Below are 16,947 nucleotides of genomic sequence, written 5' to 3'. Positions count from 1 at the left end.
TGATAGCGCCTATGTCCCTAAAAGCAGGATAAGAATCAGTGTCATACACTTTCACACCTCGCTGTTGAATAGTCCAAGCATCAACATTAAATATACACACATCCTTATCCACTCTACTTATTTATCCATTCCATAGTATATAGATGTTCTAAATTTTGCGTGAATTTTGCGGGTCAAGACAGCAGGTGGTGCCCAAACCTCACGTAAATGTTGGGGATTTCCCTAACACTCTGGGACACTGTTCTATGCTGTTCTGAACTGCTGTGGGCTGTGATGATCATTTTATTAGTTGTATAGTGTTGAGTATAGTGTCTGTTAGCCTGGACTGCTCTGCTGCTCAGGGATGGAATATTAGGCTACACTGGACTGTACTGCTGTTTTATCACTAGGAAATAGTCAGGCTCAAATGAATCTGATTACATTTCCCTCTATTTTCTCACAACTACATTGCCAGCTAGCTTTGTTCTGTGGCAACTGACCAAGGTGTCAGTTCGCGGCTAAATGATAGCTAAAACAGCTTAACCTGCCAGTAACATTGTCAAAACAGCTTTGAAGTGTTTCATTATAAATTACAATGCCTCAAATTTAAAATTACATAGTACTTACTTTAGACGACAGATATTTTCCTTAAACGTGGCTAATAATAACATATTATAAATATAGAATTGTGTGACTGGGAGCATCACTGAATGTTTGCACCTTTTGTTTTGTAATAGTTGTGTATGAGTTTCGTAGATTCCAATATCAGTCTCTGTTGGAAAGAGTTAGCGAAGGATGAAGAGCAAAGGGCAGTTTAACTGTCAAGTATCACAAAACATACAAACAGTCATTGAACATCCAGGTAACAACACAGTAGCGAGAATCAAGACGGTAAACTTTTGAACTTGTTCAAACTGGTTAATTTTTGTACATTCAGCTATTATTTTGTCTTGTGGACTATAACATCTGTTATGTAAAAAAGCTTATTGAATAAATGAATACACACGATTGTGTGAGCGGATTATTCCATAGGCGTAATGGTTTTATCATTCTGATTGGATTATAGGAGCAGACTGATTGCTATAAAAGGAGGGGGAAAGTAATTCAAATCATTGCGTTCTTGTGTTTACAATACCTCCAAAGAAAGACGTGCAGCCATCATCGCTTTGTAATCAAAATGGCCTCACATGCAAGGAGACTGCTGCAAAGAATATTGCACCTGAAAGAACCATTTATTGGATCATCAAGAACTTCAGGAGAGAGGTTCAACTTCAGTGATGAAAGCTTCAGGTTGTCCCAGAGTGTCCAGAAAGCTATGGAGTCCTGTCACCACCAGTGCAGAGCTGCTCAATATTGGTAGCAGGTGGGTGTGATGCATCTGTACTCACAGTACAGTGAGGCCAAGACTTTTGGACAACGGCCTGGGGTCAAGAAGGACAGGAAAGAAGCCACTTCTCTCCAGGAAAAACATCAAGGACAGACTGAAATTCTGCAGGAAGTTGGACAGCAGAAGACTGGTGCAAAGTTATTTTCTCTGGTGAAGCACCCTACCGACTGTCTGAGATATCTGGAAAATCAATTATCCGGAGAAGAAAAGGTGAACGCTACCATGAGTCCTGTGTCGTGCCAACAGTGAAGAATCCTGAGACCATCCATGTGTGGGGTTTCTTTTCATCCAATGGAGTGAGCTCTCATACAATTCTGCCCAAAAACACTGCCATTACAAAAGACAGATATCAAAACGTTCTGCAAGAGCAATGATCTCTCAACGATCCAGGAGCAATCTGGTGATGATCCGTGGGATGATGGACCATCATGTCACAAGTCGAGAGTGATAATGAAGTGGCTCGGAGATCATTGCATTGAAAATTTGGATCCGTGGCCAGGCAATTAATAATAATTTCATAAAGAATTGGTGACCTGTGGTCAATCCTCAAAAGATGAGTAGACGCACACACACGCGCACACACACACAATCTTCCGCAGACCACATATTATATTAATGTAATTCAATAATCAAGATGGCTAATTAGAATGTACAATTCTAGAATGTAGCAGCCCACAGGTTGACAACCACTGTAATAGCATATTTTGTGCTTTTTCTTTCATGGACTTCGACTACTACAGGTTAGCAAGATAAAAGTAGACATCATGATTTTGTTTGATATGGCTTAGACCTCTTTATTCCACTGTGGTCTTCCATTTGTTAAACACCTGAAACAAGCCTTATTGACCATTACAAAGGTGAACGTCACAGCAAAAATGGCACTGTTCGGTAATATTACTCGGCACTGAAACCAAGACAGAAAGGCTTACATGATGAAACAAAGCAAAACATTCACAACAGAGATATCAAATGTAAACACTAAAAAACTGAATTATGGACCACTGTAGTTCTGCAAACTAGTTTCATGTCTGGTTAAAGTCACATCATGTAATCCTCTATGCATCAACAAATTGCATTCATGAAAATGTACATGTTAGATGTAATACAATCTGACATAGACAAGATGAGTAATCAAAAAACTATATAAGTGAATAAAAATATAAATAGATGGATTAAAAAGTTAAGATTTCTCCCAACCATGCAAATTAAATACAGAGGTGCAGCAGTGCAAATCTCCGCTATGTTGTCTAGCAGAGACGTCACCGGGCCGGGTCAAAAGAGATTATCTTCTCAAATAAGTCCACGCAATCTCATGTGTGCAGCCCTCAGAAAAAGGCTGGATTGGTATGTTCAATGACGCAGCGTTTACAGTGACGTTTGACAAAGCGCAGCGCCTCCAGTGACACGTCACAATCCTGTACATTCAGCAGCTGAAGGTCGAAGCAGTTCGCCGCCACCACCTGCAGCCCACGGCCCGTGATGCTCTCGCACGACTTCAGACTCAGTCTCTTCAGGTTGAACGAGTTTAGTGCAAGCTGCTCCAGGCCTGCGTCCGACACCAGCGGGCACTTCCCAATGTCCAGGGACTTGAGCTTGAGGCAGTTCTTGGCAAGGTGCTCAATGCCGTGGTCCGTCAGTCCCTCGCAGCCACGAGCGTTCAGGTAACGAAGTCTGATGCAGTATTTCGCCACGTAGCGCACGCCCACGTCTGTGATGCGGCCGCAGTGCGCTACGCTGAGGTAGCGCAGGCGGCCCTCTAGTTTAGCAATCTCCCGCAGGCCAAAGTCACTGATGAAGCGGCAGTCGCTGACGCTGAGCTCCCGCACGGACGGGCAGTAGATGACCAAGAAGCGCAGGCCCTCGTCGGTCAGACGCACGCAGCGCCGCAGGTAGAGGTGGGTGAGCTGAGTGCAGTGAGCTGCAATGGTGTGCAGGCCTTCGTCTTCCAAGGCAAAACAGTCAGTCATGTCAAGATAGCGGATAGAGATCTGCTGGCCATGAAGAGGGGAGAGTTTCACGGACACGTCCCGAGTCAGGCTGATGCACGTTACCTTAGAGCACCCTGCAGAGAACAAAGACAGTAAAGAATATGAACAGTATAAAACAAAGCAAACTTCATTTGGACACACAATATGTAGGAATTCAGAACCTGATATGAAGCATTTTACCAAAACCTGTATTTAAAGATGAAGTGTGTAATTTCTGTGGTAGGCCCCCTACTGGTGTCACCAAAGGGGCAGGTTTACTAACAGCTACTGTCAGGGTTAACTAAAAATTTCGCTAAAAAGGCGTGGACAGGGTTATTTTTGCAGCTTGGTAGATTGCGTTGGTCATTATGGAAATGATTCGGCTGCGTCCGTGTTCTTTACTTTGTGCGTTGTTAGTAGATCACGCGCAGAACTTGTGCCACTCCCATCTGTGCTTTTTGGGAATTGCGCTCATGATAATTTTACTGTTTGGTAATAATAACAATAAATACTAATTATATTTGTATACAATTACTATATATTATTCATATTATCATATAATTGAGTTGTCTGCATTTAAGTATTAGTACATATTACAATTTTAGGATAGTCTAGGTCTGTCTACAATAAAAAGGCCTTTTAATATCACAATCTATGTGCCTAAAGTATTTCGCGAGGAGATATCCACTAATATAATATTCTTTCTGGAGCACCCTATTTTTGCTTTATTTTTTGAGAACCACATGTGGTCCATTTTCTTTCTTTACTTATAGCCGTCTCTGCATATTAAGCTGCCATAGGAGAAAGTATTTTAAGAAAAATTACACATTTCAGCTTTAAACTATGTCTTTGAAGATAAATTATTTAGGTACTGTTTTGACCATTATAGAAAAAGAAAACATCTCTCTTTAGAACCATGTGCATGTGATGATTTCTACTCCCAAAAGACAGCCATTTCCATGTTGTCAGATGCACATGAAAAGAAATACCAAATGTTTGGTTTTAGATCTGTTTTTACAGGAATCACAGAAAGCCTTGATGTAAAACATTTCATCTAAGAAATGTATCTCCTCTGCTGTCTAGTCTTCACCTCTGTCACCATGATTTAACTTACGAAACTCCAACATCAGACCTCAGACAGTAGAACTAAAGCTGAAGGTTATTGCAGAATATCTGAAGAACATGAAAATGGCAGCAGAGGGCTTGATTGAAACCTTGGAGAGACATATAAACTGAGTCATATCAGGAGGAGTGGGGGATGGGATCTCCCCATGGGTCCTTTAGGAGCACGGTTACCCCTTTTCCACCAAAAACGAACTGGTTCGGAACTGGTGCTGGTTCAAAGTTGGTTCGAAGTTGGTTCAACTTGCGAACCTTCTCAGAACCTGTTTGTTTATCCACTGACTAGAGCGCCCAGCGAACGACGTCATTACGTCACTGTGTACGTCGCCATACATCTTAGCTAGAAACGCTTGCAAGTACAACATTACTTTGGGATTATCTCTAACTCGTGAACCAAGAAGGCTTTAAAAACAATTGAAATATGTAAGTATTTTAATCTTTTCCTTTGATATGTAATCTTTTCTGATTAGTTATGTACTCCTGTCTTGTGTCTTTTTTTTTCTTTCCATTTATTTGTTCTATATTGTGACTGTTTTCTCCTTTGCTTACATAACGTTTTCAATAAAAAAATAAATTAAAAAAACTAGAAACGCTTGCGCCAACTTCAAGCACAACAATTACAATGGCGGACTACATCGTGTTTCTGCAAATGTTTCTCCTGGCTTTGCGATCCTATATTATGTCAGAAAATATGTTATCTAAATCCGCCCCCAGCCCCCGACGTAAGCATGACGTGGTAAAAGAACGGTTCTAGTCCAGCAAAGAGTTGGTGCCGCTTTGGAACCAGTTTTCCTGGCCGAGAACCGGTTCTTTGGCTGTCGAAACACAAAGAACTGGTTCGCGCGCAGGCACCGGCTCCGAACCGGCTCTCAAAATGCGTTGGTGGAAAAGGGGTAAGTGAGAATGCAGCGCTCGAGTCCATCGGCAGAGGGACTCCAGCCGGACCCCTGCACTCACACGGGGAAAACAACAACATGCTTGAATAGGAAGTGCAGTGCAGGAAGTTGGAAATAAAACACCAGGGAAGGGACTTGAGGAGGAGGAGGAGGAGGAGGAGGAGTATTTTCTGACATATTCACTGAATATAAATTGTAAACCTCTGTTATGGTCCTTTATGAAATGTAATACTTGTAAGAAAACAAAGGAAATCCGGCTAAAATGTTGCCAGGTAAAGTCATTAATAACATGTACTGAGAACACAATACTGCAAACAAACTGGAGAAATGGACAAAGATTCATCTAAAGGCTATTTTATGAACATTTAATAATCTATACCTTAATAGCCATTTATTTTATACACAATACAGTTGATGATTGATTCTCTAAATTGGGGTAGCAGATTTTCCCAAAGCACCTTAAAGTCAGAGGTCCTGGTTCTGCTTGGGCTTATGTTTCTTTTGGGAAGTATAGAGAGCACAGACAGAATGCCAGAGCTATTAATACCTTTTCCAGCTTTTCCAAGAGGAAGTTCTGGACATTTCAGTAATCTCTGCGAGTAAAAAAAAAAGGACTCAACTGTCTTCTGTGCTGGACAACAAAGCAGGTGAAGCACAGGCTGTCTGGCTCTGAGTCAGTAAGTCATTTATATAGCTGAATACAAATCCTTCTGGGTTTTTAGAGAGTCTGTAGACCAACACAGCTACATTACTGGCATGTTAGGTTGAGAATTAGGTCAAATTGAATATAATTGTGTCAAGTCAATACTCAAATACTCTTTTAATGCCAAATATCACAGGACTGTTCTGATAGGATTGTGGACAGCAGGGGGAAATCAAAGCTGAATTTGATATGCGGCAGCCATGAGACCATTGAAGTTCAAGAGACTTTTAGAAACCAAAATTAGTCCATTTTCAAAATTCAGTCTAGGGTAATGAATAGTTTGAATCATTTTGCATACAGTTGGGCCTATGTAGTTTATGTAATATTGTGTGATGTTAAATTACAACATAACAATTTTGGTGTTGTGTTGGGATGCCAATTGATGTCCAAAGTAAAGTCCTGGTTCTGAAGCAAAACCATTTGAAACAATTAAAATATGTAAAATAGGCTAGCAATTACATTATAAATAAAATTAAAACATTTCTTATATTATCAACGTGGCCTTATTTCCAATAATTAAGTTCATCGCTATTGTGACTTTTACACTTTCCTAACTAAGGTAATACAAATACAACAATCACAGTGTTGTAAATCTGAGTTTTTGTCCTAACCATTTGGATGGTTGCTTTCTTTAGTTTTTGTAGCTGGGTAACCCCACTCAATGTGAAATCGCATTGGTCTAAAATCCTGCTGTAACTGTACATTAAACATTAAATATCTTCTGACTGCATTCAGTGTGAGCAGCACCAGTTTAGGAGAGATAAATACTAGTAATAAAACCAAACATCATCACTAAAAAAACAAATTACCTGAAACATCCAGGTGTTCCAGGTTGGGACAGCGTGACACCACCTCAAACACGGCCTCGTTGGACACGTTATAACAGCCGGCCACCTCTAAGCGACGGAGTTCTGGACAGCACTGTGCCACCGTGTACAGTCCTCGATCAGTCAGCCTCCGACAGCCACTGACCACCACCGCCTCCAGGGTCAGACACACATTGGGGGTGTCCTGGCACAGTCTGCGAGTAAGAACCCGAAGCGCGCGGTCCACGTGTAGCACGTCTCCGGTCAGACGAATAGTCCTCCACAAGCGGGGGTCCCAGGCCAAGTTGTACCAGCGACGGCACACGCGGGCGCAGCGGCAAAGCTGGTTGGTGGGCAGGTGGGTGAAGATCTGTAGGAAAGCATGGTCAGGGAGGATGTCGATGGGCGCCCCCTGCTGGTCTCTCGGTTGCCGCAGGCCCCTTTGAGGATGGGTGAGGGAAGTGGGTGGCGTGTGGACCATGGCGATGGTTTCCGTGCCGAACGTGGAAGAGGATGTAGAGGAGCCATTAAGTACGGCTGAAGATGAATGAGGTGGCAATATCAGAGCTGGACTTGGCGTACTCACTGTTCGCATACTAAGGTCAGAATCTGGGAAGAAGGGAAATAGAAAAATGAAGAGGAAAGGCAGAGAGAGAGAAAGACAAGAACACACTATGATATTGCACTCAAACCACTCTGAGAACACCATTATGTAACACAGACAAGTTGTAGAAAAACAATCTTTCATTTCCAAATAATTTCCTCAGTTAATGCATTGTCTTTCTGCACATGCAAAGCACTTGGCTCCATCCCGCAATGTTGACTGAGGTAGAAAGTGTTTCATAGCTTTAGAAAAAATGACTCTCTAGCAGTGTTGTTGAGATCTAGCATGTATTTTACATGCAACCTGCAAAAGCCATATTCACAGACTAATCTCCCATGAATTTCCTCCGCTGTATGATCTGGCCCAGGTCATGCCTGAAACCCCAGATATAATGTATATCAGGCCTTATTTACTTTTTCCTGAACCATCATGGAAGTAATGATTGGATGAGGATCAGGGGTTACCAAGCTTTTATTATTCCATTTGATTAAACTGTGAGCAATACGTATTGTTCAGCAAAACTCAAGCCATAACTCTGTTATTTCCATTCATTTATGGGCATGATGACTCCATTGTTCCCTTTGACAGATGTTTTTGTCTCCTACAGTTTCACAGTGCACTTGCACTTGAATAATGGGAAACAGCAGCTCATAATCATATCCCATATATGACGGATATGCCTCCATTGACAAGAATCTGAAAGCAAGCAAGCTCAGTCTTCAAGCACTGCCTTTATGAAGATCATATCTCTATAACAGCACAAGATATTTAAGTCCATTGATCGACACATTTAACAAGTTTCTGTTCTGATTAAATATTTGAAAAAAAGTGATTTTTTAAAAATAATATAATATAATAATATAATATTTATTATTAGCGAGTGTAATTTCAATAAGTTCATTTAAAACTATTCTTGCCAAAGCTTTGCTTACATGCATAAATCTCTAAAACACTTGGCCTTAACAATAAAAATATTAAACAAAAAAAATCATTAAAAAAAATATTTTAAAAAATGCATGTGCAAAAACCGTTAATGGTAGTAAACGCCATTTGGTTACAGTATGTTATGTTTTAAAAAAAGCTGATCTTATTCATAACAGGCTGTTGCTTTAACCCCTATAATTAATAAAAAAGTAAATACAAAATGCTCTAAGAAATAGAAAGCAGTAAGGACAAAACCCCCACACAACTCAAAGTGCCAGAAGGGAGCATATAGTGAGACATTTAGCTTTGATTGAATTGCTGTAGCCACCACATTCACAAACTTCCTCAGAGCAACCAAAGTCCCATAATGTTATGGGGAGCCACTACAGTTGGCAGAAGAAGCAGAAGCCAATTACATTTTAATGTCACCACTAGAGACAAAGAATTGGAAGTGGCCGTGAAGGCTGCATGGCCCTGAGCCCTGACTCACACGATAGATCCCCGCCCTCACTACCAGCTGAATTACACTTAGTTTGCACAGCTAATACAAAGCATTAGCTCCTAGTTGAACAAACAGTAGGAGGAGCTGCGTGGTCATGGTGGTCATTTTCAAAACACTAATAGCAACCTTGCTAGAAAATCCAGCTTAAAGCTGATTTGACATGATTTCATTTATAGACATTAGCTGCTCCAATCAGCCAAATTATCAGCTGACCAAGTTGGTTTCCACCTGGATATGCTGTCTTACAAATAGTATTATCAGCATGACAATTTGAGTGAAAAATTTAATTGAGGAATGAATTTCAGAATTTCCCCTTTTGCTTTAATGACAACAGCATTTGAGCAGCATTAACTCCACACACCTGATGATCATGTGATTTGAAAATAATCCAATGAGCATCAAGAACATTTGACCATCTGTTCATTCACATGGTCAGTGTCTAAGGCTGCATCCGAAAAAGCACTTATTTTGAATAAGTTATTACTTCACGACCACTAAACGTTGTATATAGTATGAATGTGATTCGGACATACTACATCCACCATGCTCTCATTATTATGTGACCTACCAGCGTCAGCCATTCATAAATCCTCTCCCATCTCACTCTCATCCGGGTACTTTTTGCCTATTCTTTTATGATTTACTGTGAATTTGGACATACTTCTTTTGTCTAATACTATTTTTCGCCTACTATATAGTAAGAAAGTATGTGATTTCGGATGCAGCCACACTGTTGCTTGCTATGAATGTGTGAAAGAATATTGGAGTGCATCTGAAAGTTTGCGGGTTTTAACCACCAGGGAACGTCTTGCTCAATTTATCTTGCTAAATGCTATAAGTGTAAAGTTGCTTATTGTCAGAACTCAACAGGTGGCTAAAATAATGTTTCCTGAGTTAACAGTTTATACGCTCACATTCAGATTTTTCTCTTCGACAGATTGACTAAACATTAAAGCAGCAGCTGTAATCAGGGTGCCAGTGTCTGTTTCACACATTAATGCATTACTCAAGCACACAATGGGATTTCAGCAGCTTAAAGCTCCTCGGTCTGAGGGCTGGAGAGCAGTTGCACTGACACTAAAGTGTGTCAGGCTGTTAAGAAGAGGATTACAAATCTACTAATCCTCCATTAGTGTTAAATCAATGGATGGTTCATCTGTGAAACCTCCACAAGAGTAGCACTGTACCAATCAAATGACCACAAACATATGAAGAAACCTGCTTCTGGCACTTTTGCATTTTCAGACTGCTTCTTAAAGGTACAATATGTAGGAATTTTGTATTAGAATATTCAAAAATCACTTGCACAGTGTGATATATTTCCTGCAGTTGTGTACTTAAAATATCCCAAAAGTCTCAAAGATTTTTTATTTCAGAGAAATTCCACTTTTAAATAAGTGGCCGTCCCAGAAAAAGATGTCGCCTGTCAATGACGCAATATCCGCGCTATCCTCGGTTTCCGTTCATACTGCCATAGCCATGGCGTAACCATGGCGACAGACGTGGACAACTGCGTAGTGCGTAACGTTTAGCGGCACGCAGTTCTTGTTTCTTTCAAACATAGACCATGGCAAGCAGACTTTGGGACAAACAAGGAGAACTAAAATGAGGATCAATATCAGCGTGGCGTTTTTGAGATGCCGAGAGCTCCGTGTCCGCGACTAACTTGGACTCGACAGAGCTTCACGAGTCACGACTTGACAGCTTTATTAGACAGGTGAGCAAATGTACATAAAACAAATCAATGTTATATAACGTTAGCTCAACATGATGAAATGTTAGAATATGGTCAGTATGTTATTCTAATGTTGATCTAGCTCACTGCTAGTTTCGTATAGCAAACGAACTAACACGTAGTATAACATTATAACTTTCAACACACATTTAAATGCCGTTTAGTGTGATAGTGTAACGTTAGACCAAGTGAATATCTCGTGTGTGATATCTGTCTCTTTAGCAATCGCGACCTGCTTCATACTACTGTAATGTTAAAAAACATGAATGTTTGCACTCGTCCATAAACATTATTAGATCCATCAGCTTGACAACAAGTCCCATCATTCAGCTCATCACTGCGTCATAACCTACGCCTTTGTTATTGTTGGAAACTGCGCCCTCTTGTGGCGAAAAAACCCTACATATTGTGCCTTTAAGGGCCTTCTAGAATATATATTATTTAGCCTTAAAGAATCTGAATGTTTTTTCAGTAATGTTTGCAATATAGGAAAAAAGTCTATTTTGTTTTTTCTCCAAGCCTCCAAGTTTTATTTGCTCCAGTTATTTTCTTGTAAATCCCCCAAAACTTCTGGTTTAAAGTACCTTTGCCAAATCTAACCCAAAACCGCATATAATGCCAAAGAAGCCATAATTACCCCAAGCCACGAATTGTATCTCATTATTGCATTTATTTTAAGACTGTTCCATGCCTGTTCTGGTTGCAATCTAATGAAAATGAGGTGAAAACATGAAACTTAAAGCTAAACTAAAACGTTATTAATGTCAATGTAGAACTTAAAAACAGTTTTTCCTACAAACCATTGGTAGTCGACCCTTGAAAATGTGAAATACCTCTGTGACGTTTGTTTGAATTGTTCAGGGAGGCCTTCTTCCTCTTTTCATCCGAGAGTTAAAGTCTGTCTATGGTGAATACTAGACTATGGATTGGTATTCCAGGCAGGTGCAATGAGGTTCTCAGACATAAAACTACTCCAGAGACAAGATGCCAACTAGCCATTTAATCCACTGACTAATGCTCACTCTGACAAAGGTTTTAAAAAAATGCAGAAAAAAATAAAGCATCTAGTGTTTCAAAGCAAAAAAAAAAAAAAAACACTGTTTGAGGCTTGTTTGCAACCAAAGTAGCACAGTTTACTTTCCCAGCATCTCTTTTTAATCTCTTTAAAAAAAAAAAATAACAACAGGGAGCTGGGATAAGTGTTAAGCTGTTGTGAAATGGCACACAAAAATTGCTTGGCCTGGTGATTTTGATATATTGACTTTATTATTAACTGAAATAGACCATCACAAAAGAGATAATTCACTCAAAAATGTATTCACCCATAAAAATATATTTAAAAATCTTCGCTGCTTTATATTGAAAACAGGATAGGATTAAATTCGAGGTAGTTTGATCTTGGAGCTACCATTGTTTTATGTCCACCCATGCACTCTGAGGGGCTGAAAACAACTTATCGAAGAAGGCAATGTGTACATATAATATCAAACCTCCATTTAAGCCCAGTTATCTACGCCCATATTTAAGGGGCCCTCTCATACACCCGGCGCAATGCGGCGACAGAAAATATGTCAGCAAATCTTCAATATGAGGTTGAGCCGTCTAGTCTTCCCATAGCCTGGCACCGAGATAGGTGTGTAAGTAAAGGTTTTTAAATACATAGACCAAAAATCGACAGATGGGAATGTGAGGAATGTCATTTTACCCTGTAGCTCACTTAAGCAAAGCCTGCTGTGAACTCTCAGACTCATCACTCCTCCAGCTGTTCAGCATCCCGTCACTCAATGACCTCTGAACAACGTCAGCCGGGAATGTTTTCCTGCACACCTCTATAATCCGAGACGACGCTGCTCATGTGGCCCGTACAATCATTATTAATTGCACAGCTGTCATCTCTGGGATTGATTAGTTGTTCCTCTATACGAAAGCTTCCTGCTGTTGAACTTTAAGACCTTTATTCATACATACTTCATAGTCTGATCGGAATAATCAAATCTGATAGATATGCTATGTTCTCACAGTCTTTTACATAGAAAAGGAGTGGTTGGGAGGGAATCACGGTTACAAATTTGACAACAAAAGTCCTATTTCATCTCAGGAGTGTTCCAGGGGTAATTGCTTACAAATATGCCTAAAGCAGATTGGTTATCTTAAGACAGGACCCTTTACCATAATCTCGGTTGGAATCTTCTACCTTTTGAAGGATGAAAATGAGATGTTTGGAGTTAAGGCCAGATTCCATGTTTTGAGCAGACTCCAAAGGGTCTGGAATGAGGGTGAACGGGAGGTCAGACCCACTCACTCATGTTGTTTACTCATGCACAGATGACTGCACAGCTCCACACAGGCCACTATCAGGGGAATCACCACTAGCCAAAACTAAAAAATTCAGCTCCGGCAGTTGCGTTAAACATGCAAGGCAGATTTCAAACCTGCAAACAACACATCAGTCAAAGTTGCAGATATGTTGTTGTATAATCCATCACATTCACAATACATTGAAGCTATTTTCTTTCTACCCCATTTATTAAAAAAATAAAATAAAAAAAGGCTACCTGATAGCCGAGTATACTGTATGAAGGGAGCTACAGAAATTTCCCCACAAAGTTCAAAGCATCCTGCGATCGGTTCACTTGAGGTTTTCAGTTTTCCTCCCACTGGTGAGAGAAACACAGATCTGTTCAACAAAAAAAGTTTGGCAAACCTTTATTTTAAAAATGTTAAAAGTTTTAAAAACCCTGAAGTTTGAAGGCTTATTTGCCTTATTATAAGCTTTTATTTATATATTTTATCATATTTGAGAAATTAACTTTTGTGGACCTGGGTGGAAAACAAAATGCGTAACCTGTGATTAATTTCTTTGGATTTTGGGCTGTGTCAATAGTGCATCAGAAGCCTGTTTAGAAGATACCTTTGTGCACAAACGCTGCTTGTGAAGTCATTGGCTTATAGAGCAGCGAGGCAACAAGTTTTCAGACACCGTCGTAATTCAATAATTCCGCAATTCACCACTGTGTACTCTGCTTACAAATTCAGTCTCACGACCTCAGGTCTCCAATCTCACCATTAGTTCATTGTTTTAGTTAAAAAAAACAAAATGTGATGTCTTCAGGCATGTCTCTTTCACTTGGACACCGAGCGTGACCTCTGGCAGCAGACAGTAATCTGATCTCACATCGCAAACTCGGGAACTTGTAACATTGTGGTGTCGGGGGCCAGAGACTGTAGCTGCTGGACTTTGATTCAGGAAAACTCGCTTTCATAAGTGTCAGAACTATTAAGCACAAACGTCAAGCCAAGAAATGAAATAATCATAAATGTTAAAGTACTAGGGTACATGACAGCAGAGCCGGATCTTTCCATTTGTAGCGGCAGCATTTGAGTCGTTCAGCTCTATCAGAGGTTGTTGACAGACCTGGCACTCCCTGCGCTTGGCTCATCTGTCAGTCTAACCACAGTTCCTGACAGACGCTGGTCCTGCATATGTCTCAGCTGTGCCCCTTCCAGTTTCTAGAGGGGCATCTTGTTTTGATTAAAATGCCTTCGGAGCTTCTCATGCGAGATTCTGGGGCTCTGCAAGCGTTTCTGCGTTAAAGAGCAGCTGTGCTCTTGCACTACCAGCAAACACACGGAATAATCACTCACGTTATCCCACTTTATTCTGACATTAACTTGTATATTAATTAGCAATTCATATGTGTTCTGCATTATCCTGCATATTTAAAAAAAAACGGATGGTGGAAATGGTGGAACAAACGTGGGAGCTAAATTATTTGCACTGTTCAAAAGTTGTTCAAAAGTTCACCATCTTAAGCAGTATCAGGTATCAAAGCAATAGGTGCAGAAAAACACATTCAGTTCTGGCATAAGCATACAATTTGCGCTTTGTTTGTTTATTTTATTCCGTGCATTTGTTCCTAACAGTATACGGAGAAGTCAAACCATTGCGTCTCTTTGATGTTTTCACTCTCTAATTATCATATTAAAAAGAAGTGAAGTAACCGTGTCACCATAAATATTGTTCTAGAAATATTCCTCCTTATGGGTGCAGGATTCATCCTATTTAATCAAAAACATCATAAAGGAAATATTCAAACATCTGGTGTTCAAACCAGGGCTTTGCCACAGTAAAGGAAGAGAAGGAAAGGCATTTCATGTTCCTAACCAGTCTGCCCTGTTCTCATTCTCTCCCCTCCTCAGTTTGGAAAGCCAGGCTGGTGATGCATAAAGCAGAGAGGATCTGGAGAAACAGTCTGAAGCCTGATCACCCTCGTCCTGGCCTGGGCCCCCTTACACAAATTAACCACATGTACACTCTGCCTGCACACAAATTTCTACATTAGCAGATGACGTGCGGAGAAAATTAAATACAAGAAACTGTGTGCACAGCAAAGCGAATGAAGAAGACAATGAATTTTTTGTTTCATAAGATCACAGAGAATAAGTTTCTACACAAATACATCTTTAAATGGGGGTTTTATGGCAGTGGATTAACAGATTAACTAAAATATAAGAAATACTGAATTTTGATTGGATGGCCCACTATGCAACCAAATCTCATAGTGGCTGTCAGATGCCAGGCTGGACGTGAATGATCCATCCGCCTTATACATGTAAAGCAGCCAAAGCATTTGGCTTCAAAGCTCATTATTCACAGATTCTTATTAGTGCTACACTGGTCTAATCTCCAAAACCTGAAATAGCTAATCTGCAGACTGAGCCGTGCATTTCAAGGCTAAATCGAAACATACTGTTAATCCAGAAAAAGACTGGAGTAGTTCTACAGCGTTCCTGTCCTCTTTCATAGTCTGGATGAAATATTATAGGTTAACTGTCTTCCATTATTCCATATTATATGAATGGAAAGGGACATTTTCCACTTCTCAGAAAATTGCCCTTTGTGTAGTATTAAAGGGATAGTTAACCAAAGAAATGAAAATTCTGTCATCATTTACTCAACTTCGTGTCATTCCAAACCGGTATGACTTTTTTAATCTGTGTAACATAAAAAAACAAAATGTATTTTGAGTAATGTCTAAGCATACAATGGAAGTCAATGGTCACAAAATCCATTTGTGCTCCACAGAAGACGGAATGTCATGCAGGTTTGGAACAACATAAATGAGACTTTCATTTTTGGGTGAACTGATCCTTTAATTCTATTGATTAACTTTTCCTAAAGGGATAGTTTCACCCAAAATGAAAAAAAAAAAAATCAGACCCCATTGACATGGACAAAAAAAACTGAGACACTTTTCAAAATATCCTTTTTTGTGTTCCACAAATGAAAGAAAATCATAGAGGTTTTGGACGACATGAGGGTGAGTAAATGACGACAGAATTTTAATTTTTGGGTGGAATATCCCTGGCCAATCAGGGCTGGGCAACTCTGGCCCTCGAGATCTATTTTAGTTTAGCTCCGACCTTGATAACTCATCTGCATTTAGCTTTCTAGTAACCCTGAAGACTTCATTAGTTTGTTCAGGTTCCTTTATTTTATTTGATTAGGGTTAGAGCTAAACTCTGCAGGAAAATGGACCTCGAGGGCCAGAGTTGCTCACCCATGCTTTTTAAATGGTCAATGGCAATAATAGTCAAATATTAGAATCACATTTTTATTCATAATTTATTTTGTTCACATTTTTATTCCCCAACCAACCAAAAAGTCCATATAAAATGATTCCAATATTATTTCACATTCATACTGGCGATTAAGCTTCTTTTTAAAGCAGCTCCTGGCCGCCTAAAAGGAAGCAATGACCTCACCAGGGTAGTTGGGGCACAATGGAAATAACTGCCTACTGACTTCCCGTTCTCCCTACTGTTCCCCATTAGGAAACAACCGTGAGAGACAAAGGTCTCTGTACTCCAAGAGGAGACATTGTGCTCTCCACAAACATACATGCCAGGGACACAGAATGACAAATGTCGATGATACTCCTTTCTTCCATTTTTACTGGAAATGACAATTACAAAAGACTTTATAAGCTTATTAAAAAGATTATAGACTTTTTTAGGGCACAGTAGTCATACTACCACACCTACATCCATAATGGTGGTTTTGAAGTAAAAAGATGGCAGACTGAGTATCTACATAAATGCCACACTAAAGCACCACACCATCAACTGGTCCAGCAGGGGTCTTGTTTACTCTTTCTCCACATAAGAGAAGCATCCCTCTTCTCTCCTCTCCACTCTGCCCTCACATAACTATCTCACTAATCAGGGGTGCACTGCGGTCGCTGTAATCATCCTGTCATTTGGCATGAAAGCTCAAGGCTTTTGAAGAGCTTACAAGAGTTTAAAGTAGCTGGCCCAGAAT

The 16,947-nt window shown here is 40.1% G+C and overlaps 1 protein-coding gene across 1 annotated transcript in view; it reads right to left on the bottom strand.

Moving 5' to 3' along the window:
- Positions 1-2,439: 2,439 nt before the first annotated feature.
- Positions 2,440-16,947, bottom strand: part of fbxl7 (F-box and leucine-rich repeat protein 7) — a 34,098-nt gene continuing 19,590 nt past the window's right edge. Inside the window, exons 4-5 of the mRNA XM_056235511.1 lie at positions 6,864-7,469; positions 2,440-3,428 (exon numbers count right to left, since the gene is read on the bottom strand). Of these exons, the coding sequence (XP_056091486.1) occupies positions 2,692-3,428; positions 6,864-7,469 (1,343 nt within the window). The 3' untranslated portion in view covers positions 2,440-2,691. The remainder of the gene's footprint in view (positions 3,429-6,863; positions 7,470-16,947) is intronic.

The sequence above is a fragment of the Rhinichthys klamathensis genome, unplaced genomic scaffold (genome assembly GCF_029890125.1).
Source record: "Rhinichthys klamathensis goyatoka isolate OS25496 unplaced genomic scaffold, OSU_Roscu_1.1 h1tg000422l_1, whole genome shotgun sequence".
Classification (NCBI taxonomy): Eukaryota; Metazoa; Chordata; class Actinopteri; order Cypriniformes; family Leuciscidae; genus Rhinichthys; species Rhinichthys klamathensis.
This window is presented reverse-complemented; position numbering and strand designations above follow the sequence as displayed.